Source organism: Clytia hemisphaerica, unplaced genomic scaffold, assembly GCF_902728285.1.
Source record: "Clytia hemisphaerica strain Z4C2 unplaced genomic scaffold, Clytia hemisphaerica genome assembly, whole genome shotgun sequence".
Classification (NCBI taxonomy): domain Eukaryota; kingdom Metazoa; phylum Cnidaria; class Hydrozoa; order Leptothecata; family Clytiidae; genus Clytia; species Clytia hemisphaerica.
The window spans coordinates 1,713,103-1,738,685 of NW_027103890.1; the positions used below are offsets into that span (position 1 = coordinate 1,713,103).

A 25,583-nucleotide genomic window follows, 5' to 3' on the forward strand; every position below is an offset into this window, starting at 1 on the left:
TGATAATGCAAACGAAAAATCGCAAGTCCTTTTCCTTAACGGAATCCCAGGTGCACTTTTGCTTGGGACGTCTCATTAATTGGAGGAGCACCATATCGCGAGGCGGATCAAGGGGCGACTCGCTAATCTCGTCTGAGCATCCGTAGCATCTTTTTATTCTGCGATTTTTTCTTTGGCGAATAAGTGTCTCACGATTTGCAAAGAAACAATTTCGTCCTGTATAATTGTCTGAAATACGAAAACATTGTAAAAAATTAGTGTACTGCAAGTTTGTACTGCATTTTTTTAGCTGACCTATCGTGTGAAATTGGAGATAATGAATCCTATTTTTGAACCCAAATTACCAAAATTAATTTAACCGTGCATTTACAATTTTTTCACAGTAGGAAGAGTCTTTCCAATCAGATATATTCTTGAAGATGGTTAGAAAGAAGAATCTTCTACAGAACAAAATTTTCTAAAGAGAAGTTCGGGCAAAATTGGTGAATTCGATCGATAGCTTATAAGAAAATTAATTTTTGCGTGTATTATATTTGGCGAATAACGGAAGTGCGTTTTTGGTGGAGATTTCATTTAGCGAGTAAGCCAGTTCTAAAATAACTTGGCAAAAAATAAGGTAAACTTTGCTTTTACTACATGAAAAAATTAAAAATTACAAATCAATTTCAGCGACGAAAAAATTTATGTTTTATATTGGCAATTTCAAAATTGTCGGATTTTTATTTTAAACTTACTTTATTGCAATAAAATGATATTTTTCATATTTTGTGTTTTTGTTACCCCGACGCAATGACCATGGTACCACATTACCGGTGAGCAAATGTCACAACAAACCTACAAAGAAACGATACGAACACAATACAAGCACAATAGAAAGTACAATACGAAAGCATTTGACAAGAACCTCTTCTCATTTTAATAGAACACTTTCAACTGTTTCAATGCAGAAAATCTTCCATTTTCATATAACCATCAAATTATATTAATTTTTAGTTCTTAAAGTTCATCACAGTAAATAGAGAATTGTTTTAGCTAATTAACACGATAATTACCCATGGCCATTTCTTTGGTTTTATTCCAGTCTGTTTTGACAATGGAGGGGAATCGCACCGATCGCATATTCGGCAAATCTTTGTGCACCAGTCACCGTTGCCTGCGTAAAAAGAAGCCAAATAAAAATTTAAATACTTATGATTCTCTTGACAGAAATATTGTTTGACCAACAATTTGATTACAATATTTATCATTCACAAGTCAGCAATGTAAAAATACTAATAAACGGTCTGATAATACTGATAAACTTACTTCCTAATTCAATCAATTTTACAGCGATCTTTTGACGGTGGTTCATCAATTCATCCGAATGAAAATGACTTGGAAGGTTTTCGTGCCTTAAAACACACTCCGCAAACTAGAAGATAAGAGTGAATTTCTAGTAAGACATAATTTTCAGCATTACTGAATCTAAAGAAAAATTCACGCTTGAAAAAGTCCTATGAAAACACAAGAGATTGACCAAAAAATGGCAAATTCATTCCCACAAAATGAATATTTGACGCTCACAAAATCCAGGTCAGCCAAAATTACCTTCAAGGGTTAATTTTGGCTGTTTTAGCGGAAATAATTCCTTGAGAAATTTTTGAGTTATTGGTTTTTTCCACAAAACGAAAATCTCCCTTCACCTTTATGCAAATGACACCACATGAAATAGCGTCAGATTGTTTTGCATGCTCGACCTGGATGATATCCCACGCTTTATTCTTGTTTGAAGGGAAACTTCTCAACATGCTTGCTCTAAAAAGTTGTATTAAAATTCTTATTGCCGACCCAAAAAAATATCAGCGTTTTGATTGGTTGAGAGCATCGAGATATTTGCGATATTTCATATTTCTCTAGTATGGAAATATGACCGCGTTGACTTTTGGGGGACTGGGTAAGCGGCGGGAGAAAAATCAAAACAAAACAGCCGAAAAGAACTGACTTTCGGAGAAACTGACTTGGGAGTCAAAGGGAAAACGCAACAAAAATATTTTCAGATTAACTTTTACTTTGGAGTTCTTCCATAAAAGACACTAAAATCAAATCTGATGAACTAAGAAATTATAAAACTACTTGAGACCACCCAAATATTTTCAGCTTTTGGTATAAAATTCGTTCGTGTGATAAAACCAAACAGTTTTTTATCCATGCATACAAAAAAACTTGAGATTCTTGAATGTTTGCCAATAAAATTTCTCATAACATAGCAAGGGAAGTGAAATGTCTTGTATTAAACCAAATGACGAGTGATTTTTATAAAAGTTCTCTCCTAATTCTCGTTCTCGACGAGGACAATCATTACATCTTATCCTTCTAAAATTCAAAACATTTAAAGCTTGACGATAATCAAGAAAGTATCCAAATTGTATTGCTCTTGAAAAAATGTTGTTCTTTAACCATTATTACAAGCATACACTTCCATCATGGGACTCCTTTCCTCTGCTATTCTTTTCCATGCATCGAAACAAAAACATAGAAAAAGACTGAATGTTGTCAATCTGATTAATCCAATGATGAAGGGTTTCTTGTCTATCGAAACAATACTGTACACCATCTGCATTTTGAATTATCAATCTAGAAACTTTCAAATACATCTCTGAAAAATCTGCAACTCTTCAAAACAAAACTTCTGGATCGAAAATGATCGAAAAATGCTTTTCTGTTTTGTTTTTGTGTGAATATTTTCTGCGGGAACATATCGAATTTTTTTGTTCGAATCTAACGTTCGAATTAGATTTTCGAATAAAAACATTCGAAACTACACAGAAGAAAGAAGCAAGGCGGAAGTAAGTTTTAAAACAAAAACAAAAAGAGATTTATATCAGGACAATTTTTTTGAGTCGACAATAAATTAGTTATCACATGACTTCTCGTGCAATACTCGATATTTTACTCGTTCCGAGATTTTACCGATATTTTTCCTCGCCTAAAGGCTCGGAAAAATATTACGGAAAAATCTCGGCACTCGTAAAATATTTCTCGTATTGCACTCGAAGTCATGCGATAACTAGTACGTATTAAGCCATACATTGCGTGATCGACTATCTTTTCTTCAAACCTTCGTCATCTCGAACTTTCACTCTTTCCATCTCTAACCTTCCTTTTGGTCGCTTGAAAGGTCGAAATGACGACCGTCGAATGTAATTGACAAAAACATTTTCGAACCTCTATCTACCAACTGACGGATAAAGTTAGTTTACAACTACAAATGAACATATTTTACAGTTGAGAAATGCTGAGAATAGAGAATATCGCGGCATCCCGGTTTAATAAATCTCAAAAACCAATGTTAACCCATTGAATAGTTGCTTATTGTAAATAAAGAGTTGAACTTTATTAGCCTGGTTGCTACTGTTACAATTCAACTTCAAAAAAATTAAAATAAATAAATAAATTAAAGGAGAAACAATATACAACTTAGGCGGTGGTTACACGTAGCCGGGGTGAAATTCACCCCGGGGTGAAATGGAAAAATAATTCACCCCGGGGTGAAAATCATTTTGGGATACACGTCGGTGAAAGGCGGGGTGAAAACCCTTTTTTCAGTCCGGGGTGAAAATTTTAACTTATTTTCACCCCGGCGTGAAAATGTAAAGTCTGTTCAAGATAAGTGTGCACTCTTTTTTCTTTTACCTATAACTTTTGAAGGAATTCTTCAATCTTTATAAATTCGGTATCGTTAGAGAGATATTTGTGAGTGGAACAATTTGAAATAAAAAAATCTATAAAAAAAATCTAAAAATGAAGATGAAAATAAAGAAGAAAACAATGAAGATCTTGTAGAAAATTGCTATAACTTTCATATTCACTGGAGAGATTCTTTGATCTTAGGAGGTCATCACTGTGAAAAAATTTCACTAAAATATTTATTCAATATAAAGTTATGATGCAAAGTTAATAAGTGATCGACCTCAAAAAACATCAGAAAACAGCAGAAAACAACGTTTTTAGACGTCAATCAGCTTATAACTTTGTTTGATATCTTTTGACTGAATGATTATTTTTGAGAAAATTTTTCACAGTTATGACGTTCGATGATCAAGGATTCACTTCAGTGAAAATGATAGTTATAGCACTTTTCTACAAGATCTTCATTTTTTTCTTCTTCATTGTCATCTTCATTTTTAGAATTTTTTCAAAGATTTCTTAATTCAAATTTTTCCACTCACTAATATCTTTCCAATGATACCAAATTTGTAAAGATTGAAGAATTCCTTCAAAAACTATATAGGTAAAAGAAAAAAGAGTGCACACTTATCGTGAGCAGCCTTTAATCATGCATAACTTTTAGATTCAACCCGGGGTGAAAAAGAAATTGTGTATACATGTAAAAATCTGCAAAAAAAATCCTCAAAAAAAATTTCATTCCGGTCCTCAGGACCGGGGTGAAATCAACCCCGGTGTGAATTCAACCCGCCTAAAAACGATTTCACCCCGCCTAAATACGTGTATACAGAAACAGTGTTTTCTTTAAAGACCGGAGTGAATTTCACCCCGGCTACGTGTAACCACCGCCTTACTCCCAAGCTCGCTTGGTTTCCTCCATGATATTGCTGGATTCTCCAAAAGGGTCGATTAACCAAATAATTTGTTTTTTGGGATATACAACCTATGATAATTTTGGAATAAAAAATTGAAATTAAGTTTCAAAATGTTATTGGTAACGCTTCGCATGCAAGACCTTTTTCAGGCACTTTGATCGATGTCTAAGACTCGTAAGAAAGAAATACCCGTAATTTTTCTTACTCTTATTTTCTTGAAAAATGTCAAAGTTTTTCGTTATATAACCGAGAAGTACTGAAATTCGTGGCGTTGAAATATGCAAGTGTTTCATTTCCCGAGATAGGAGTTAGTTACCAAAAAGCGTCTCACCAATAAGCGCCAATGTTTTCCAACACTATACAATCCAATCAACTGGTCGGTTAAGAATAGGTCCTACAATGGAAAAATAGTAAAATTGATCAAATAAAGAAAGTACAAAATTAAACAACATATCGCTTGAAAACGACTTCAAAAAAGAGAAATGTCCAAAGCCTTATCTCAAAGCGAACGAACAAATGAAAGAATGAAACACCGGGTGCACCCCCGGGTGCACCACGAATAAATTTGACCCTTCGAATTCAATTCTTCTCAAGTTTTACGGATATTTATAAAAAGAATTATGTCTGATCCAATCATACACCTATTTAATTTGATAGATAGAGTTCATTCTTTAACATTCGTAGAAGTTGAGAAAATTGGATACAAAGTCTCTTTTTCATGGTAAATATAATGTATTCAATTATCACCTGCACTGTAGGGGGCATAACATATTGTTTACTTCCATTAATCAATTCGTGCATAATAGCTGATTCTATGTAGGCAGTGGATGAAATCTAAAATAGCATCGCAGATATACTGTGGAATTTATCCAAAAGAAATTAACATTCTCCTTTTTTTTTTCAACAAACAAAAAAATCATTTGCCATTACGGGGATTAAGTTTTTCCAGAAACACTGCAAAGATACGGTCGATGAACATAATTATTAAAAATAAAATTTGAAAATAAAAAACAAAATTAAAAAATAATAATGTCTTACATTTTCGAGCAGGTACTTAATGTAGGAATCAATTACAGTATCGTTCAACAAATGATTGATGATATTCTTGATGTCACTGGCAAACAACGCATGACCGTACGGTTTAGATAGCACGATATCTTTTGTAAATATTAAACTCAAAGTCTTTTGAAGAACTTAAGGTAAAAAATATTTGATAATGGAGGAATGTCAAAAATAATGTTCGGACGTTAGAGGATATGGGAGACATGTAAATACACCCTAAGGAAAATAAATTTATACCAATTCAGATCTAGAAAGTTTAAAAATGTATAAGTACCCAATAGTACCTAACGTTTCAAATCTGAAAGATATCATGTATCTAGATTTTCGGTCATAGCTCTTGACTATTGGAGATACAAGAAAAAAATTACTGTCATTTTTGTAGCTGAGGAACAGGGCCTTTCAGGGCCAAAAAGATGCAGAGCTGCCAAATTGAGCCCATTCAAGTTTACAGTACCTGTAGTAACGTCTCTTAAACAAGTTTAGAGAAAGAAGCATAGAGACAAAAATTTATCTCTATTTTTAGAGACTTTTATAGTAAAGAACGCCCATGGTCTCTATTTGGCAGATAAATCATATGAAAAGCACCATATTTTTTATTTTTTCGAACTAGTTTTTAGCATGGTTAAATTTGATAAAATCGCGGTGAAATCTTTTTTAGGAATGTTGCTTATTTTTGTTATTCGTTAAAAAGTACCTGCTCTAGGCGTCATATTAATGAAACAACTATCACCAACACCGGCTGATCCTTAAAATGAAGTAGTATGAAAATAAATTATAAATTACTCGATTAAAAAATTGCAAAAAGCTTGCAGTTTTATTGTTTATAGTTAAAAATAGAATATAATCTCTTTGTAATATCAAAAGTCCAGAAAATTTGCAATTCTTTGGCTTAACATAGAATAACAAATGTTGGAATAAAAGATCTGCGTTTTTTCAACTTTCTTGCTTTTCACTGCTGAAGGGCTGCTGATGACTCAGTATCTGGCATATTAACCCGATCGATTGCCTTTAAGCACCGGTACGATAAATAAAACGTTAAAGATAACCCTTATTCCTCACCTGAACACCTCTGATATACCACATCACCACAACTATCGTGAAGAACTTTGTCATCTCTGTGAAAATAAATATAATAATTCTTTTACATATTTTTGTCCCTTTACTCTCCATTTTGGAGTTTTCGCCCGCATATATACGATTTTCCTCAAATCTAGTGCACCCTCAAGAATTGTCTGTCAGTAGATACTCTCTAATTTCTAATTAGATATTTCATATTCATTTTTCATATAGGTAGTTAGAAAATTTCTTACATTAATAAAGGATTGTTTTCATCAAACCCTAGACTCTAAAATAAAAAAAAATTAAAAATAAAGTCAATCTATTGCGGTACAAAAAGGATAAACTAGTACCTTGAAATCTGATTACCTTGGTCATTAAAATCTAGATTAAAAATCATACCAAATTGTAGTGTATTAGCTAATATCAAGCAATGTCAAGATTTTGTTGATAAAAAACATGTTGAAACGTCCAAGGTATTAGGCAAAAAACAAGTGTACAAAATTTGAGCCAAATCTGGCAATCTTTGAGCTCTATATGGCTGCCCCATAGTTTCATGTGAACAAACAGACAGACGTTCTCGAATTCTAGCTCAACTGAAGTTGAGAATTTCATAATTCAAAATAGATTAGTAAATAATTCAGAAATTGATTGTGAACATTATAAAGAACTTAAACAATATTTTGTCGTACTTGGTGATTAGTTGAATTCTCTCGATCTTGCGAAACAACTAAAAAACGAAAGATAGCACAATATCGTATTTTTTTCTATTAAGGAAGATATGAAAGGAAATCATGGTATTCGATTCCATGCCCTTAGACCTTAGATAAGAAAAATCGTTATAGATACTAAACTTTCAATGGTTGATGGAAGTGTCAAGTATCTACAAGTATCTAGTATCTAATTTCAAAGTTATAAATAGAAAATAATTTAAAAAATCTCATCAATCTTAGTAGTTTGTTTCAGTCATGTTGTATGTCATTTGTCAGTCAGCGGTAAAGGGTTCTATTATTCACGATCGTGTCATTTGTCATTGTGTAATCCTAAGAGTAAATGCGCAAAAATGTATTTCTTGTTTAAGAAAAAAAATGTATTTGTATAGAAAAACGTTCTTCAGAAAGACACTTGTCAGCGGTCATAAATTATCTACTATGGTGGGTCGGAGGATTTTTTTTAATTCGAAAAATTCGCATCCCTCCTCCCTAAGATTGAAAAACAATTTCGCACCCCCAACCCCCTTAAGGGTGGCAAAAACGTTTAGTTAGTTTGTTTGAAAGCACCTTTTTCAAAATTACTTTGCATTAAAACAAAGGGGTTCTACGTAGAGGCCCCAACCGACATGAGGAAAAAAAATTAAATCAAAAATCTTCGGCGTTCCTAAGTTATTAATAAAAACCACTGAAATGTACATATTTCTCTACTCACGCGAGCATTTTGGAGTTACATTGATCGTTAGAGGGTCCAACTCATCAATATTAACATCTTCGCAATTAACGTCATCTCTCCTGTAAAATAGGGAAATTAAAGAAACTAGTCAGTAAACTTAAAGCGTTTGTGATATACGTAAGCCTTTTTCTTTCCCGAAACTTTTTGCTCGGGCCGGGAAACATTTATTCCTATCACCTGTATTCCAGAAACACAAAATTTGTTCATTTTATCCTAGATGTCCTTATTCTTATCAGAAGACATAATAAAACATAATGACAAAGAAAACTTACAAATCGATAAGATCGGAAGATTTAAAACAGAAGTCTAAAAAATAAAGAAAGTCAAATAATATAATTCAAGTAATATATTCGTTTTTGAAGATTATACTACAAAGAAACTTTGAACAAAGTGGCAAAGTAATAAGAAATTGTTTACCTCCAATGCGGCCACAACCTCGTCAATGCCTAAAAAGGGATTCGAGATAAATAATGAGTAAGCTACATATTATCAAAGTTTCAAGTAATTCCAAGAAATTACCTCGACATCATAGGGTAAAGAAGCCTAAACTCCTCGATAATTAGTTTTCGTACTTCAAGGATTTACCTGTTCTATTTGATAAAAAAGAAAAGAGGAAGTACCTTCGACGTGTTGTAACAGTGTCTGATCATCTAAACTGTTATATGATTGATTGAAATAATCTGACTCTGCATTCTAAAAAGAGAACAAAAGATTTTCTTTAATCTCATACAGAAGGATATATACCACAACGCACGAGGCAACTTTGCTAAGCACGTGTTTTATGGTACAATTTCGTCTTAACTTCTTAGGATTGGGCGCGCTACTTTGAGATATAATGATTTATTGAAATAAAACATTATCTTGCTTTAAGGTTTAGTTTTAATCAAAGCTTTCACTAAACAAATTAGAACCAAAATCGAGTTCAGTTCCCTTCACTTGCATTGTTATTTATGGTTCCATTAAAAATTAACTAAAATCAAAATATTATTTAGTGACAAACCGAGGTAGTCTTTTGTCTTTTTTCAGTCTGAATTTGAGAATCCTTCCCTTCAATAGAACCTAAAAAAGGTAGAATTAAGCATTAAGTTCACTTCACTCCGAAGTGATGAAAAGAGAAACTTTAAACTGGTTGATACTAATAATTTTAAGCAACAAACTTACAATGCCCAGAGGTGCTTGGAATTTCATTATCGACCATTTTGAGGATATCTATGATATAATAATGTAAAGTTAAAGTCTTTTGCACTAGCTCCGGCTACCAAAATGTGGCTCAAAGAAATTAGTGTAACTAGGATGTCTTGGTTTCCACATGGTGGCAGGAATTGGTCCATATAGTTTCTGAGCGGAATTTAACATATGGGGGGGGCGAAATGGTTGAAATCGTTTTCCATTGTACAATCATATTTCCACACTAATGAGAAATTTGAACGAAAAAGGCGATTCGTAGAATCTAATTTTCATCTTACAGGCTTCTGACATGCGCTGAGTCTCTTGCATTGAAATTCCATGTGAACGTGATAAGGACTTTGCCATTTCTATATATAGAAACATACCAAAATGATTTGATTGGTTAAAGGCCCCCTAGAGATCCTACACTGAGTTTCAGAGGTAAATTCTTGACCTCTGTCGACAAAGCCCTGAAATCCCCATAGCAACCTTTTTTACAGCAAATAAAAAATATCTTTGATACGAAAAAGTCCTTTACTGTCCTTCTAAAATTAGAAATTTTTTAAGCGACCTTATAAGCAACTTTAGCCCTGGATTTCGAAAAATGCTTAGCAATAATTCCAGCCCTAAGCTCAATGGGTTGCTTATAAAAAGAAAATAGTCTACCCAACAAACCTTGAAACTTTTTGGCAACGATTGGCTCGTAATGCTGACCCATTTTGTGAAGGTGGATCGTACCATTAGACCAGTTGTTGTCTGAAGGAACGCGGTGGCCAATCTGTATCAAGGATCCATTTTCTGCACTTTCCCATGTAAAAAACTTTGACATTGTGGCATTTGTTAGAGAGTCAAAAATCGGCTCATCGCCAATCTGACGGCCGTAACTTTTTTCATTCAGGTATTTCCTTATCTCATTATCCATATCGACGTTCAACTCGTTATCACACAGAAATTTCTTATATTCTTTTTTCCTTAATAAATATTGCTGCATAACCATTGAACTTAATGCAACATAGGAAGGCTTCAAGGAAGAGTTCTCAGAAAAATTGAGACATATTTCCCAAGCGTATAGCAAGCAATGACCATCACCCGGAACCTCGATTACCGCTCGTTGACTGGGGTCACAAATAAACCTGAAAATAAAGCAAAAAAAAATTGGCAAACTTATATTATACAAGTTAAAAAGAGTTCAAATGACCAATGAGCAATCTCAATGACCAGAGCCTTGGAAAAAGCAAAATCTATATCTTAATCCATATCTGAAAATGCGTTTTTAGTAATGCCTCGCAATAGAAAAAAACGATAAAATGAGACAGAAATTTGATAAAAAAGATCTGGAATATATTTGATAGAAAAAACATTTGGAAACGTTCAGTCCGAGAAAGAAGGATAAATCTACGATAGATGATCCACCAATCTGTCAGGATGATTGTTTGTGACATCTGCAACATTTGGGTTCTGAAAAAGAAAGTCGAGGGTCAGTTTATGCAGCATTTAATGATATTCAGAGAAACATCAAGCTTTGGCTTTACTGTCACCATCAGCTTTGTATCTGGAGAATGTTCTTCAATTTAGAATAAACAACTCTCAATATAAATTGCATCGGTTTACTCCTTTAAAGAAAATTCATTTTGTCTATAGATTATGACTTACCTCGGGTTGAATCTTCGTGACTTTGGGCAAAGTTTTGTCACTGGTATTGTCTTTGTGACCTGAACATTGATAGAAAATTTTGTTTTAAATGTATTAACATTACCCCTTAACACATAATGGTGTAATCAATACAATCTTAAGCTCTATCAAATTAGTCCATATCAAACGAGATGTCAGTAAAACTTTTAAAGCACAACTTAAATCTGTGATTGTGTGTTTGTTGAAAAGATAATCGCACTGGGGATATTTTCAAATCATAAAATTTAGAAAAAGTAAACAGCCGTTGACTTTGATGGAAATAAGTCTTCAACCAGTGAAGGCGCAAAAGAACAGAATAAAAAGAGGCACGCACCCTGACAATGATCTTGAGAGAAAGATGAAAAAGGATTTTCGTTCTCCGTTGATTTCATGGTAGCGAAAGTAAATGAACCTCTTGACCATTTCGCCACATGTCTTCAAGTGTTCTAAGAAGGGTCATTCGCTCGACAAATTCTGTGCTCCAGGCTCTGAAGCCAACATCGAATATTTTTGCATACAGCGTCTGCCTTTCTATATCTTTCGTTAAAGTTAAGGGCTTTTAGAGGGCGGAATGAAGACGAAGTGGTCATTAACTTGTCAAATTTATTGATTGTTTGTGTAAACAGCCGTTGGCTTTGACGATAATAAGTTTCGACATCGAACGGCGCAAAGAACGGGATCGAAAAGAGGCAACACACCCTGACATGATCTCGAAGAAAGATGTGCCTGCATGGAAGTCCATTGAAAGATAAAAAACAACAGTCCACGAGTTATTGTAACTGTTACGTACTGTTGTTTTTTCGATTGCTGCTAGCTGCTCACATACAAATTTAGAGAATACGAATGTAAATGATCGTAAATACTTTTAACACACGGAAATGTGAGCAGCGAAAGCTCAGCTTTTGGAACTCTTCTTTGCAACATGTTGCGTCTCTTCAAGTGCGTAAAAGGGGGTCAAGTACACGAAAAACCCACGTACGAAACTCCGCAAGACTACATGGTTGTGTCACAACAGTTTTTGTCAGTTTGCTATTGAAACTTTCAAGCCGATTGTTTGTCGATTAAGAAATCTCCAGCTTCTTGCCTTGAAAACATTTTACCCATTCTTTAGAAATAGGTTTCCAATTTTTATCGTAGTATCAATCAGGCTGACGATTCAGCGTTGGAATTCTTTTTCAAACATTTAAAAAGCAGATTTTGTGTATGGGCGTAACAAATACTTTCGAAGAGCCTGTCCGCTGGGATCTTTGATGTTAGGGGTCAGCGAAAGGGTGGAATAGTTCACGTTTGAAAATCTTCAATGCATGATAGAGACAAATTAAAATGGGCACTCCGAGCAGCTCTGAGATTCTATTTCTTTCGTTGATATCCTTATCGGCCATTACAACTCGTAGTTTTTTGGTTGGGTTTTCCTCGGCAAAGGTGCCAATCAGCCAAGCGAGGTTTTCCTTTGTTTCGTTCACCATTAGAGCAACACCAACAACTTCACTTTGTCCCAGTGAGTCTTCTACAAGGAATATGTAGGCTGGGATCCGAAGCTCGTTGACCTTGTAGGTGGCATCAACAAATAAAATTTCAGGAAATCGATCAAAGTTCACTTTCATTGACTCGTCTTGAAAGAAAAGACCGAGTTTTGTATTAACATTACCCCTTAACACATAATGGTGTAATCAATACAATCTTAAGCTCTATCAAATTAGTCCATATCAAACGAGATGTCAGTAAAACTTTTAAAGCACAAATAAATCTGTGATTGTGTGTTTGTAGAAAAGATAATCGCACTGGGGATATTTTCAAATCATAAAATTTAGAAAAAGTAAACAGCCGTTGACTTTGATGGAAATAAGTCTTCAACCAGTGAACGGCGCAAAAGAACAGAATAAAAATGAGGCACGCACCCTGACAATGATCTTGAGAGAAAGATGAAAAAGGATTTTCGTTCTCCGTTGATTTCAATGGTAGCGAAAGTAAATGAACCTCTTGACCATTTCGCCACATGTCTTCAAGTGTTCTAAGAAGGGTCATTCGCTCGACAAATTCTGTGCCTCCAGGCTCTGAAGCCAACATCGAAATATTTTTGCATACAGCGTCTGCCTTTCTATATCTTTCGTTAAAGTTAAGGGCTTTTAGAGGGCGGAATGAAGACGAAGTGGTCGTTAACTTGTCAAATTTATTGATTGTTTGTGTAAACAGCCGTTGGCTTTGACGATAATAAGTTTTCGACCATCGAACGGCGCAAAGAACGGGATCGAAAAGAGGCACACACCCTGACAATGATCTCGAGAGAAAGATGTGCCTGCATGGAAGATCCATTGAAAGATAAAAACAACAGTCACACGAGTTAATTGTACTGTTACGTACTGTTGTTTTTTCGATTGCTGCTAGCTGCTCACATACAAAGTTAGCAGAATACGAAGTTAAATGATCGTAAATACTTTTAACACACGGATCGTGAGGCAGCGAAAGCTTCAGCTTTTGGAACTCTTTTGCAACATTTGCGTCTCTTTCAGTGCGTAAGGCGTCAAGTACAACGAAAAACCCACGTACGAACTCCTCAAGACTACAATGGTTGTCAACAACAGTTTTCAGTTTGCTATTGAAACTTTCAAGCCGATTGTTTGTCGAGTTAAGAAAGTCTCCAGCTTCTGCCTTAAAACATTTTACCCATTCTTTAGAAATAGGTTTCCAATTTTTATCGTAGTATTCAAGCAGGCTGACGATTCTAGCGTTTGGAATTCTTTTTCAAACCTTTCAAAATCAGATTTTGTGTATGCGTAACACATACTTTCGAAGAGACCTTTCGCTGCATCTTTGATGTTAGGGGTCAGCGAAAGGGTGGATAGTTCACGTTTGAAAATCTTCAATGCATGATAGAGACAAATTAAAATGGGCACTCCGAGCAGCTCTGAGATTCTATTTCTTTCGTTGATATCCTTATCGGCCATTACAACTCGTAGTTTTTTGGTTGGGTTTTCCTCGGCAAAGGTGCCAATCAGCCAAGCGAGGTTTTCCTTTGTTTCGTTCACCATTAGAGCAACACCAACAACTTCACTTTGTCCCAGTGAGTCTTCTACAAGGAATATGTAGGCTGGGATCCGAAGCTCGTTGACCTTGTAGGTGGCATCAACAAATAAAATTTCAGGAAATCGATCAAAGTTCACTTTCATTGACTCGTCTTGAAAGAAAAGACCGAGGAAGTTATCTTCGTTGTCTTTGTGCAAGTTAACTGAACAACCTTAAAAAATCAAGAAGATGGTCTTTTAAACATCTTCATCATCAATTAACTAGAGATTTAAGTTAAATCAGTTTGTCCAATTTTGCCGTTCTGGTTTATTACAATGTTTTTTAAAGCTGCTCTTATTTGCATAACGCACGTTATGATTAAAAAGTCACTAGACTGCAATTAAAAAAGAAGAAAAGCCTGATGTGAACTGAAAGTCTCTTTTGTTACATATAATTATCGATCCTATAAATTTCGCACTTTAAGTCTTTAAGATACTGCAGGTTATTATTCTCATAATATCGTCTGATGAAATTAGTTTCATTAGTTTGATGAAATTTTTTTCAAAGTTTCATCGATAAAAAATATCAATTCATTAGCATTACTCATAGTGCCGTACCCCCTTTTATAAAGGGGTCTTATGGAGAAAATTGTCAAGAGGAGAGTGCTTTTTGAAGCTTAAGGGGGGGGTATGAAAAGGGGGAAATATTATAAATAAAATATGTGGGGGGGGGCAAAGAAAAATTTGTGAAAGAATCTTCAAAATAGAGAGAAAAGTGAAAATTTTTAGAGAGATAGCTCTTGCTTTGATTTTATTATATTGGATTTTATCATTACTTTAATGGATAAAATTTTGCGAATGATTTCGACCTGATCCGCAAAAATATATCCCTGCAAAATATTTTAAAATAGCTCTCAGTGAAATAATTTTATAAATAAAAGTTAGATTGGCTTCAACTATGAAGATTTGTTTAAATGCTGTATGCTGCAGAGACTGATTGCAAAAAAATAATGTTTAACATAATGTATTGGGGCCTTTGACTTAAGCTACTCCTTGTCCAAATGAGTGTTATAATCAAATTGATCATAAATAAATATAGGTAGGCTGGACTTAACCAGCATCTTTCCAATACAAATTGTGTTTATAGTATAGTAGGCAAGTCATTAATTAGTTATTTCACAATTAATTCTTCAATATTATGTTTGTTTTAAGGCAAAAAAAAAATGCCCAAACAGATTTCAGGTGTATTTAGCTCTACGAAAATATAAATGACAAAATTTCGAAACATCAAAAAAGTTTCTCTACATTTTTGGGAAATGGATCAAATTCTTTGTATTTTTCAAGGAAAATGGATTTAAAATTCTTTGTATTTTCCAAGGAAAATGGATCTAATTCTTTGTACTAATTCTTAGTATTGTTTTGGTTCCAATTTAAAATTTCAACGTTTTCATAAAGGGTTATGATGTATTTACTCTTAAAAAAAAATTAGCTTTCTCATGAGTGACTAAAGTTTAAAGACATCGTGAAGATCTTTTTAATGCAGCTAGTCACACATGAAAATGTTACGATTTAAATGAAGCAAATATATCATTAATATCATAATGCGGGAAAAAACACGGCAAACGACAAAAGAAAATCAAGGTTAATAAATAAAAGGGAGCAAGTTTTTATTAACTCTTGTTATTATTGAAAAGATAGCCCAGTGCCTTTCCATGTTACTATTCATCACAACTTTTTGGTATCGATCTATAAAAGATCGAGTTGAAATAAAATCAGACTGAATCCTAGTCTAAAGTTATAATAGATCAATGGTTAACACTTACCAAACTCATTTTTTAATATGTTTACAACACTTTGTAAATCATTTCGAGTCTTATCCACATCCTTACTCAGCTTGTTAAGATTGTGGACATCTCGCATTGTTACAATTTTTCCTGTTTTCTTTGCCAGTTCTAATCTTACAAGCTTTTTGTTGGCCTTTGCTTTCAATAAACCAATAGCGTCCTCTTTGATTTTGCCAGATAGTTTCCGCTGAAGAGCATAATGTCTGAATAGATTCTAGATGAAGAAAAGTTTCATTATCAGCTGTGAATCTTTATATATTACAATTCTTTTTCTGCTTGATTCAGCCTGATTGGCAAAAGTGTATGTTAAAAAATTTCTATAATTTTTGTCAAAGACTGCCACATTGATGTCAATAATAATAATAATAATAATAATAACAATATAAATAACACCTACTTTATTCGGATTAACTTTTGCGAGGTAAAGAATTTGCAAAATTTAGTTAAGGGATAACTTTCACAAATGGAGAAATTGATTAATTTTTTTTGCGAGAATAAAGGAATTATTTGAAAAAGTTTTGGACTTAGTTAGAAAAAAAAGAAATCTTCATGCAGAACATTGACTAAATTTAGTTTCATAAAGCATTCCAGCTGTATTCTAAATAACTACTAAGGTTAGACGGAAAACTACAGCAAAAGTTTGGGAAAAAATTTACTGGATAAACTTTCGGGAACAGGAAAAATCTAATAATTTTGTTTGTGAGATAAACTTTTTGCGAATGAGTGATTTTATATTTTTTTCGCAATACAAACTTTCACGAAAAAGGGCACAATTCACGAAAGTTAATCTGAATAAAATATCATATTTAAAAATATTTACTTTACATGCGTACAATCCACAGGTATATATTATAGAATAATAAAACTTTTGTGAAAAAGGGCACAATTTGCAAAAGTTAATCCGAATAAAGTATCATATTTAAAAATATTTACTTTGAATGCGTACAATCCACAGAGGTACATACCGGGTGATCCAGAAAAAAGTTTCCCTCTTTGAGATGATTTTTCATCAAATTTTGGAATCGAAAATTGAAAGAATTAAAGCCATAAACTAAAAGTATTTTTGGTACAGCACTCTATTCATGATATGCACCATTGCAATGTCTTCCGTTCCACCCAATAGCTGATTGGTTGAAAGTGACGTATTAACTGATTTTACGTCACTTCCAACCAATGAGCTATTGGGTCCATGATGTAATGTCAGAAGACATTGCAGTGGTGCATATCATGAATTGGGTGATATCAAACAAACCTTTATCAATTTATTGCTATAATAACAACACTAATTATAATTCTTCTTACTCTGTTGACTTCATGATTGTGCTCAAGGTTAACATTTTTGACAACCAATGACTGTGCATCCTTATCAGTACCAAGACTGATGAAGAGCGGACATTCTTTCTTCAAAGTACTATAAAAGCAAATAAATTTATATATTTTTTAAACAAAAAATTTAAGACATTCAGATCAATCTTCAATCCATCCCAGGAGAGGCACTTAGAAAATTGGGCACCTTAACAATTTTTAGAACAATTTAGAAAAATTCTACTGTACAGTACTAAATTTTTGTCAGCTTTTAACCTAGGAGTTGTGTTTTGTTTAATAAAGTGTACTATACACTTTTGAATTTCATAGATAGATAGATAGATAGATAGATAGATAGATAGATAGATAGATAGATAGATAGATAGATAGGCCCTCCCCATGGGGAATGGGTCCTACTCCTTTCGAAGTAGGAATTCCTCTTTTTCAAGTAGGAATCATAGCGCTCTCCAGACATCGCCAGCTCTGTGCGCGCGACACACAGATACCATGGTGCATAGTAGTGACACTCGAACTACACGAGAGAGCATGTTGCTCTCGCAGGCGTAGAACCTTATGAGTGCCTCTACACACCACAATGTCTGGCATATCTACCCACACTCTTGTATCAGAGTTATGGTACCCAATTTTCCTCACATGGTATGGGTTGACCCGGGCGAAGGTGCGTTCACTTGCCAAGTGAAGCGTAGTACTACAGTGAGAATGGAACTCGGGCCTCCTGGACGAAAGTCTAGAACGATGACCACCACACTACTACGCCTGCGTTTGAATTTCATATCGCCATCCTAAAAAAATCATTGTTCCTGGTTTGCGGCTGTTTGAAAGCGCTGAGATCCAAGAGACTGATTGATAACTTTTTATCAATAGAATTTTATCAATGCATTGATAAAACAGGATCGATAAATTCCTATTGATAAAAAACAAGGATCAGTAAATTCTATTGATAAAAAGAAAGGATCGGTAAATTCTATTGATAAAAATAAAGGATCGATCCGCTTAATGTTCGATTGATTCGGTTATGTTCGATTGACATTGGATTGAGTTCAGCTTAATATCGTAGCTACTTGTCTTTCAGCCCGCTTTTCGGCCCGCGCCTTTCCGCTCGCCTTTCCTCCCGCGCCTTTCCGCTGTGTTACGGCGGAAAGATAAAAATAACTCGGAATTCGAAAACAAGCGTGGCGAAGGAGAGAACAACCGCAACCATTGCCTTGTAAAATCTTGGACGCTAGATTGGCTGTTACATCTCTCCGTCGTTCCCCGATTTATTGCGCGATTAATGTTACCTCGCTAATTGATGTCATATGATGATCCAATCAAACTCGAATTAACCAAATGTTGAACGAGGGGCCAATTAAAGGTAGTCAAATTAATCGAATAAGTCGAATCAATCGAATTAGTCGAATCAATCGAATTCATGAGCCAATCGAACGTGATCGAATCAATCAAATTAATCGAATCAATTAAGTTGTGGTAATATTTGATTGATGTTCGATTGCGTTTGGCAATCGATTGCGTTCAATTGATTCTGCGTTCGATTTGTTCGACTGACATCGTCTGGTGATCTTTCAAACGAAAACTCAAATGGATCCTCAAAAACAAAGTAATAGTTTGTAAAAATTTGTAAAAAGGTTTATTTCATTAGTATTAGGGTTGGCAATTGAATAAAAAACTACAAACAGGCAGGGGACACCTTTTTTGAAAATTTGGGCAAAATTCTTGTAAATGACCCGCATCAGTAGAAAAATATTTAGACTGAAATTTATTTTACAAAAGAAAAATTTGCAGCCGTTTTCCTTGCACCTTTGCTTCGAGACTTGCACTTTCCCCCTTCTATACAAATATACTTGATCTCAAAGTAAATTAAAGATTTATTAATGTTCTTGTCTTTGGAAAGACGTTTAGTATTTACTGCACTTTCCAATTTTCTTGAGGCAGCAATGGACAATTCTGTTGAGTGGTCTTCTTTGAATTTTTCAATTTTATTCAAAAGGTCTTCAAACGAAGAAAACTTTTCACCAACTGTAAACGAACATTTCTCATTAGACATTTTTATTGATTCATTCTGAAAAGAGAAGACACAAAGGAAAATTGAAACAAGAAACTACAAAAAGCGTTGGCTGGCATGGTTGGGTTGATATATATAATACATTTTACAACAGAAAGTGTGAAAGACGTGTGTGAAGTGTATTGAGTGAGGACCAACACCTAGGTTTGGTATATACAAACACAAAGTTTAAACCTACCTTCAATATAAGTACCGGTCAGCCGGCCGTTACACATACATCACCGTGAAATTTCCAAGAATAACTTTTGCTTACAAAATTCAGTTTTACAAACCCAATTTATAACGGTGTATATAAACGTAAAGCTAAAGCTAAATACTTTACTTTAATGGTATTTTTCCAGGAGCTATATCATTTAAGAAGGGGAGATTGGGGATAAAAGAAAGACCCAATTGACCCCTTCACCTTTTTTTCCGAACTATGAGTAGAAGAATGCACACGTCAATTTTTTTCTGTGCTGCCACAATCCTGAAAATGCAACAATATGGCGGAAATCAACGAAAATTCTAACAAGGAAATTCAACAAAATTATGGATATTGCACACCCAATAACTGTTTAACAAACACCATCATAGCAGATAATGACACCTTACAATGTAGGAGATGTGATAGACTTGTCCATTATGCCTGCTCTGAGCTACCGGCTTATCAGATTCAGATTTGTCTGCAATATAAAAGCCGGCGCTTCGAATGTGTAAATTGTGTTAAAATAACGCCACTCTTACTTGAGAGGATTAAAACAAGCAGACAAAAAGCTCGCAGTCACATCACAACAAAAGAAGCAGATAAAGATGAACATCAAGGATCGAAATTAGGTTTCAACGAGAGAATAACCTCTCTAGAAAGGAAAGTCGAGAAGCTAATGGATAAAAAAAGACGTCAACGAAGAACGGAACAACAAACGATCTGAAGCACAGCTCAACAATACAGAAACAAAAAAACAATCATATGCAGAAGTCACCAAAGAAGATCTACAAAAACAAGAGGTGACCATAAAAAGTTTCATCAAATCAGTGAATGAAGAGGAGCGTTGGCTCAAATCAACCAAGTGCAACATCATGGTGCATGATTTAGGTGAAAACAAGCACGAAAACGAAGAACAGCAACGAGGAGTTGGCGACAAAGATTTTATAGAAAGAATACTGAAAGCACAAATGGGTTTCGATGTGACGATAATCAAGGTAGAACGCATAGGTGCTCGTAAGGATGAAATGTATACAAATGAACGATGAGGACCATTAAAAGTTACTCTCGAGAGTGAAGAAGAAAGGATTAAAATACTTGCATCAGCCCACAAACTAGATAAAGATGATTTTAGAGTGTCAGACGATTTTTCAAGGAAAGAACGCGAGATAATAATGCAATGGCATCATAAAGCAAAAGAAAACACATCGAAAGAAAAAGACAAGAGTCATATATGAAAAGTGAGAGGTAGTCCTAGGACTAAACTCTATTTAAAGAAATTTACGACGGAAATAATATCATGATTGTAAGAAGAGTGGGTCAGAGGCCCAGTAGCTGTAAAACTCTATAATAGAATTGACAAACTAATGGAATGATAAGATCCATAAATTGTAAAGATGTAAAAGATCGTTTCATAGAGGTCAATAGACCTGAGAAATACACTTCTATAAATTAAAATTAAAATTAAAAAAATGTTTCGTGGTTAAAGAAAGAAATGCATTGTTCATACAGTTTCGGCAGTTCATACCATACTCATTACAAGTATAAACAAGTCAACACCAACCTGTAATCTGGCCCCTGATGTCTATTATTTAGGGTATGTATGGATGGTAGTAGTCAGAGCTCCACCAATTTCCGTCGATGCATGCTGATTTCTGATCATAAACAGATAAAGTTTGAGGTCTGATTCTAGTTTTTTTAAAACTTTGGACTTCAGTGAGGCTCGAACTCACTTATGAAAAAGTCGCATAACCTCATGTCCATCACTTTATCCACTCGACCACGGCAACTGGGGTCGTATGCAAATCTTTTAATATTTATAATACATTCTACCGTGAGCCTATCAACAGCTATATAGAACGGTTAAAGTCACGGTAGGCCAAAAATAAAGTTCCGTGGTAGTATCCACTTCGTTTTTGATACTTGTATTTTGTCGTTTGTCTTGTTCTTGTCTGACAGGCACAGCGGCTTTAAACATGTTTTAAGGACGTATGAAACTTTCAACTACTCAAAATGGTAACACAAATGACAAAATCTACAAAACAAAAAGACAGAATCTAGAATGAATACTCACAGAGAATCTATCAGGTTGGAGTGGACATTTCAAATGGTTACACACTCAGTTTTGGTTTCCGTCAGTTTTTTGTAACCGGTATATGCAGTATGGCATTGATAATGAAACCAATGCTTTAAAAGAATATAGTAAAAGATTGAATGTTCTGGTCGGTTTAAGTGGGCTATGGATGAACAAGAATTATTTACATTTGGCAGCTAGCCCTAATGGGCTTATTTATCAAGAAGGAAAATTGAAAAGTATTATTGAAGTGAAATGTTTAAATGTTTTGCGGTTGCACAGTGTGGAAAGTATTGTCAATGGTGATTGTCCACAAGCTGAGATTAAGCGATAATGTTTTGATGTTGTAAATTGTGAATTAGTTTTAAAGAAAACTCATTCTTATTATTACCAGATTCAATTGCAACTGTTGGTGACAGAGGCTAACTTTTGTGACTTCATGCTCTTTTCAGAAAAAGGACCTTCAAGTATCGAAAGGATTTTTCCTGATAAAAACCTACAAACTCGTATAATTGATAGCACACGATCATTTTGGGAGAAAGTTTTTATTCCAGAATATTTTTTTATGAGAGTTCCTAGAGATTTATTACCTTTTGTACTTGAATAGGTAGTATATAGATTTTCATATTTTAATTTTTGATTAGATTCATTTGAAGCTGTACATTTATTTTATAAGCAAGTGTATGCCCCTTGGTCAGGCTCGTGTATGCTTAAGTTCTCAAAGTATCCAGGCATAGATTATGCTTATAATTCACCCCGAGCCAAGTTTTAGTGAAATTTGTTCAAATTTGGGAGCAGTGGTAGCCGTGGAATATCTTTTTTTACTTGACCTCAACCAAACCATTTTAAACTGATAAAAAATGACAACTTGAAAAATATACCAGGCTGACACATATGCTTATGTTATGCTTAGGAATTCTACAAATCTGAGGCTTCATATGCTTATAAAAAAAACATGTAGGTGTGTTTTTCTGTGAAGTATAGAGCCTAGATTTTTTGTTTGTCATGTATAGAATGGCAAAGGAATGAACATCCTTAGAAATAACTTTTCGGTAGAATTTGTGAAATTAGGCTTTACAGTTTGGTTGTTTGCAAAATATAAGTTTTCATTATATTCAAGAAACTCGTCAATACGTTCTTCTGCTACATGGGTACACTAGAAAAGAAAGAATTTTTTGGAGTAAATCAAATACCTGAATGTCAATGGTGACATTTATAGCCTCCTAACAACAAACATATTTAGCCGAAATGTATTTCATTGTATCTTTCTCTTTTCTTTGAAAAATATTTGCTGATACACAAGGTTATATACATGTTTTCTTTTCTTTTCTTTAAAACTTTTGTATATTTATTACATTTATTTTTATCTTCTTTTTATGTTGTAAATTTGTATATTATACTTACAGAGCTCATTTTACCAGTCAACTGTGGGTCTGGAAAATATATTTTTCTAATCAAAATAAATGAATTTGTCTCTGATGATTTTCTCAATAACCCCAAACGAGTCGTGCAAATGAGACTGAAACTTAACACAGAAGTCTGTTTAAAATAAGGTCACTGCTATTTAACCTCAAGAAAAGAAGGCAATTTTTTATAGCCCAATAGATAATTAATTAAAATTTCACTGAAAAAGGCTCTATGAAAAGAAAATCAACCTGGAAATGTTAGAACTTATTGTATAATATAAGGAGAAGTCATTGAAGTTGAAAACATAATGTTCGTTACACTGTTCAGTGCATTAGTATATTAGTACTTAGGATCACAGGATCAAAATAAAATCAATCATAAGTTATTCAAACATGGAACAATATTGAACAAGAGAAAAATAAATTAAAATATAACTAAAATAGGCGTACTCTTAAAACATCACCTTAAAACATCACCCTAAAACACATCGAAAGATTTTTTGCTTGTATTGTAAAACTAGTGTATATGTATAAGAATTGCGAAGCGATTCAGGCAAGTCACTCGATTCGCAAGTTGCAAGCAAAATATTTATAGGGCCACTAGAATCGTAAACACAAACCCTAGATACAACTGCTCAGGTCCAGGAAGACTGTGCCCCTTTAGAGATTTACTCAAACACTTCAGGCGTACAACAAACTTACAACGTTTACTTCTACGAATTTGAGGAAAATTATACAAATTGTTTCACAAATCGTTGGAAAATCAGCAATTTCAAATGAATGTGACTTATATACCTTAAAAATATTTCTTTAATCCATTATGCTCTTCTCTACTCTTTAAAAGAATATTCAATAAAAAGTTCAAAAATTGTTTTTGCTCGGGAAAGTTTGTCTGCCTTAAGCATTGAGTATTTTTAGTTATTAGTTTTTGTTTTGAATTTGTTTTACTTCCGGTTTCGAATTCCTTGCGTTCGAAATCGAACTTTCGAGTTTCGAATCTTTAATTTCGAACGTTCGAATTATAAAAAGAACATTCGAAAACTTTTTTTCCAAATTGCAATTTTTTGATACACCCCTTAACGAAAGAACTAACATAAACACCCCTGTGTCACATACCCGCTGGAAAACTTGGCAAAAATTTCGTCTCCGGTAGAAAAATACCCCTTTAGCCTCTTCAAAAAGTTTCCCTTGCAGAGAACCCAGAGGCAACAACAAAATTAAACAAACTTAAAACATCACCCGGTTTATTGAGACAGGGATGTAAAAGAAGGTGAATTTCAAGACTAGAATTTAATGGAAATAAGTCGACTTATACAATTTCAAAATTCAATAATCGTACGCAGTTAGGAATATCGTATAATTGCATCATAAATTCTGAAAAATTTAACAACGTTCTAAAATTATATTAAAACTATTAGCGCTGTAAAATCCTGAGATGAAAATTATGAAAAACCAGATTAAAGTAAAGATCTGAGATTTTGAAAGAATTCTTCAACGATGCTACTAAGCAAAAGCTCTATATTTTACTGGCTGTGTATTTTTTCAAAGTTGGGAAATCTAAAGGCTCTTAATCTTAAGCATGTTGGAGACAAGTATGACAAGTCTTTCACCCTCGAGTTGGTGACAAACAAGAGCAAACTCTTCACATAAAAAAGTTTAAAAAAATCTGTGACTTTTTTCTCGGTTGTATTAATTGTAGCACAGAAATTAAAAACAGTTAAAGTGCATCATAAAAATAATGTCAAGTTTTGTCGATGTATTTTGACATTTTACAAGTCATTACCATTACCAACAATAAAATCCTTTAAAATAAAATCCCATTTCAATGTTCTATTTCCCTGACCACCAATGCGTATTCATAAACAACAAACAACAACCACGGAGTCCACATCATCGAGCGAGGGTGTCGGCCAAGCCAAAATTTAAAAACAACAACAGAGAAACAGTTCTTCTTCCACTCAATAAGGGGAGGAATAAATTCTTCTAGGTCAGCCATATCCAAAATATCTTATCTTTTTCCCATTTCAAAACATACTAAAATTCCAAATTCATGTTGTGCTCTCTACTACCAAGATCCAATCATATAAGGAATGGTTCTCCCACCATCATAGCATCATAATACAGTTTATTTTCCAGCTTTAACCTCTTTTTGCAACGAAGCAACAACTCCGTTGAGGCTGCTGTCCTGTTGACGAAACAATAAAAATTCCATCTTCTTTCTTTCTCCAGCTGCTTTCTTCGTTTCTTTTCATCAAGCACCGTTTCTTTTCAAAGCACCAACGTCTCTTTTCAAAACAACAATGTTTTTATTTTTCAAAGACAGAGTCAACATTCGAATTCAGAGTCAACATTCGAATTTGGAAAAGTTCGAAAATCTTTTCCCGAGTCAATGCAACGACTTCTTGAAAAACGAGCGTTTGAACGCTTCCAGCCCGCGCTGATTTTCCAATCTCTTTTTTAAATTTCCTAATTTAAACATTAGGGAGATAATCAAAACAGAAACTCAAAGCAAGATTATCTCCGCAACATTTTAGATCTGGTATACATCCTCTACACTAAAAACCAATTGTTCCAAATTTACGGAAGCGATGGATAGAAATGTATGAGAAAGTGCCGCCTGATGAATCAAAATGATGTTTTCGGTACCGTAGAAAACGCACATCAATTTTTCCTTGGCGCTCCCCTGGTATATAGAATTTAAAGGTA

At 34.1% G+C, this 25,583-nt stretch overlaps 4 protein-coding genes and 2 long non-coding RNA genes across 6 annotated transcripts; all 6 read right to left on the minus strand.

The window, feature by feature from the left end:
• Positions 1-735: 735 nt before the first annotated feature.
• LOC136808656 (uncharacterized) lies at positions 736-1,788 on the minus strand. The gene is made up of 4 exons (XM_067065205.1): positions 1,683-1,788; positions 1,306-1,411; positions 1,053-1,153; positions 736-834 (listed from the first exon to the last, which is right to left on the minus strand). The coding sequence occupies exons 1-4, from the start codon at positions 1,785-1,787 to the stop codon at positions 736-738; spliced, it is 411 nt and encodes a 136-aa protein (XP_066921306.1). The 5' UTR covers position 1,788.
• A 2,777-nt stretch (positions 1,789-4,565) lies between these two features.
• LOC136808680 (uncharacterized) lies at positions 4,566-5,742 on the minus strand. The gene is made up of 4 exons (XR_010846910.1): positions 5,619-5,742; positions 5,328-5,414; positions 4,912-4,974; positions 4,566-4,648 (listed from the first exon to the last, which is right to left on the minus strand). It is a non-coding gene; the product is annotated as an uncharacterized lncRNA (long non-coding RNA).
• Positions 5,743-6,312: 570 nt separating this feature from the next.
• Positions 6,313-7,732, minus strand: LOC136808681 (uncharacterized). The gene is made up of 4 exons (XR_010846911.1): positions 7,391-7,732; positions 6,953-6,987; positions 6,702-6,757; positions 6,313-6,387 (listed from the first exon to the last, which is right to left on the minus strand). It is a non-coding gene; the product is annotated as an uncharacterized lncRNA (long non-coding RNA).
• Positions 7,733-8,140: 408 nt separating this feature from the next.
• Positions 8,141-10,124, minus strand: LOC136808682 (uncharacterized). The gene is made up of 7 exons (XM_067065225.1): positions 9,987-10,124; positions 9,611-9,679; positions 9,306-9,353; positions 9,145-9,203; positions 8,765-8,837; positions 8,562-8,590; positions 8,141-8,203 (listed from the first exon to the last, which is right to left on the minus strand). The coding sequence occupies exons 1-7, from the start codon at positions 10,027-10,029 to the stop codon at positions 8,195-8,197; spliced, it is 330 nt and encodes a 109-aa protein (XP_066921326.1). The 5' UTR covers positions 10,030-10,124; the 3' UTR covers positions 8,141-8,194.
• On the minus strand, positions 10,052-11,374 carry LOC136808657 (uncharacterized). Its single transcript, XM_067065206.1, has 5 exons — positions 11,317-11,374; positions 10,965-11,023; positions 10,711-10,769; positions 10,133-10,444; positions 10,052-10,067 (listed from the first exon to the last, which is right to left on the minus strand). Exons 1-5 carry the CDS (start codon positions 11,372-11,374, stop codon positions 10,052-10,054), a joined length of 504 nt encoding a protein of 167 aa, XP_066921307.1.
• Positions 11,375-12,235: 861 nt separating this feature from the next.
• Positions 12,236-19,198, minus strand: LOC136808658 (zinc finger SWIM domain-containing protein 3-like). Its single transcript, XM_067065207.1, has 5 exons — positions 18,996-19,198; positions 17,131-17,239; positions 15,808-16,042; positions 13,647-14,217; positions 12,236-12,632 (listed from the first exon to the last, which is right to left on the minus strand). The coding sequence occupies exons 1-5, from the start codon at positions 19,196-19,198 to the stop codon at positions 12,236-12,238; spliced, it is 1,515 nt and encodes a 504-aa protein (XP_066921308.1).
• Positions 19,199-25,583: the final 6,385 nt, after the last annotated feature.

Excerpts from the sequence above, each read along its gene's own strand:
- LOC136808656 (XM_067065205.1), bottom strand. The coding sequence starts at position 1,787 with ATGTTGAGAAGTTTCCCTTCAAACAAGAATAAAGCGTGGGATATCATC. Across the intron at positions 1,412-1,682 it reads GTGGTGTCATTTGCATAAAG|TTTGCGGAGTGTGTTTTAAG; the intron begins GTGAAGGGAGAT and ends CTTATCTTCTAG. Across the intron at positions 835-1,052 it reads AACCAAAGAAATGGCCATGG|GTTTGTTGTGACATTTGCTC; the intron begins GTAATTATCGTG and ends GTTTCTTTGTAG.
- LOC136808682 (XM_067065225.1), bottom strand. The coding sequence starts at position 10,029 with ATGGGTCAGCATTACGAGCCAATCGTTGCCAAAAAGTTTCAAG. Across the intron at positions 9,680-9,986 it reads CGTTGCCAAAAAGTTTCAAG|AAATGGCAAAGTCCTTATCA; the intron begins GTTTGTTGGGTA and ends TTCTATATATAG. Across the intron at positions 9,354-9,610 it reads TCAGCGCATGTCAGAAGCCT|ATATCCTCAAAATGGTCGAT; the intron begins GTAAGATGAAAA and ends ATTATATCATAG.
- LOC136808657 (XM_067065206.1), bottom strand. The coding sequence starts at position 11,374 with ATGAAATCAACGGAGAACGAAAATCCTTTTTCATCTTTCTCTCAAGAT. Across the intron at positions 10,770-10,964 it reads TCACGAAGATTCAACCCGAG|AACCCAAATGTTGCAGATGT; the intron begins GTAAGTCATAAT and ends TTTCTTTTTCAG. Across the intron at positions 10,445-10,710 it reads AGATTGGTGGATCATCTATC|GTTTATTTGTGACCCCAGTC; the intron begins GTAGATTTATCC and ends CTTTATTTTCAG.
- LOC136808658 (XM_067065207.1), bottom strand. The coding sequence starts at position 19,198 with ATGTCTAATGAGAAATGTTCGTTTACAGTTGGTGAAAAGTTTTCTTCG. Across the intron at positions 17,240-18,995 it reads TTAATTTACTTTGAGATCAA|TACTTTGAAGAAAGAATGTC; the intron begins GTATATTTGTAT and ends TTGCTTTTATAG. Across the intron at positions 16,043-17,130 it reads ACAATCATGAAGTCAACAGA|AATCTATTCAGACATTATGC; the intron begins GTAAGAAGAATT and ends TTCTTCATCTAG.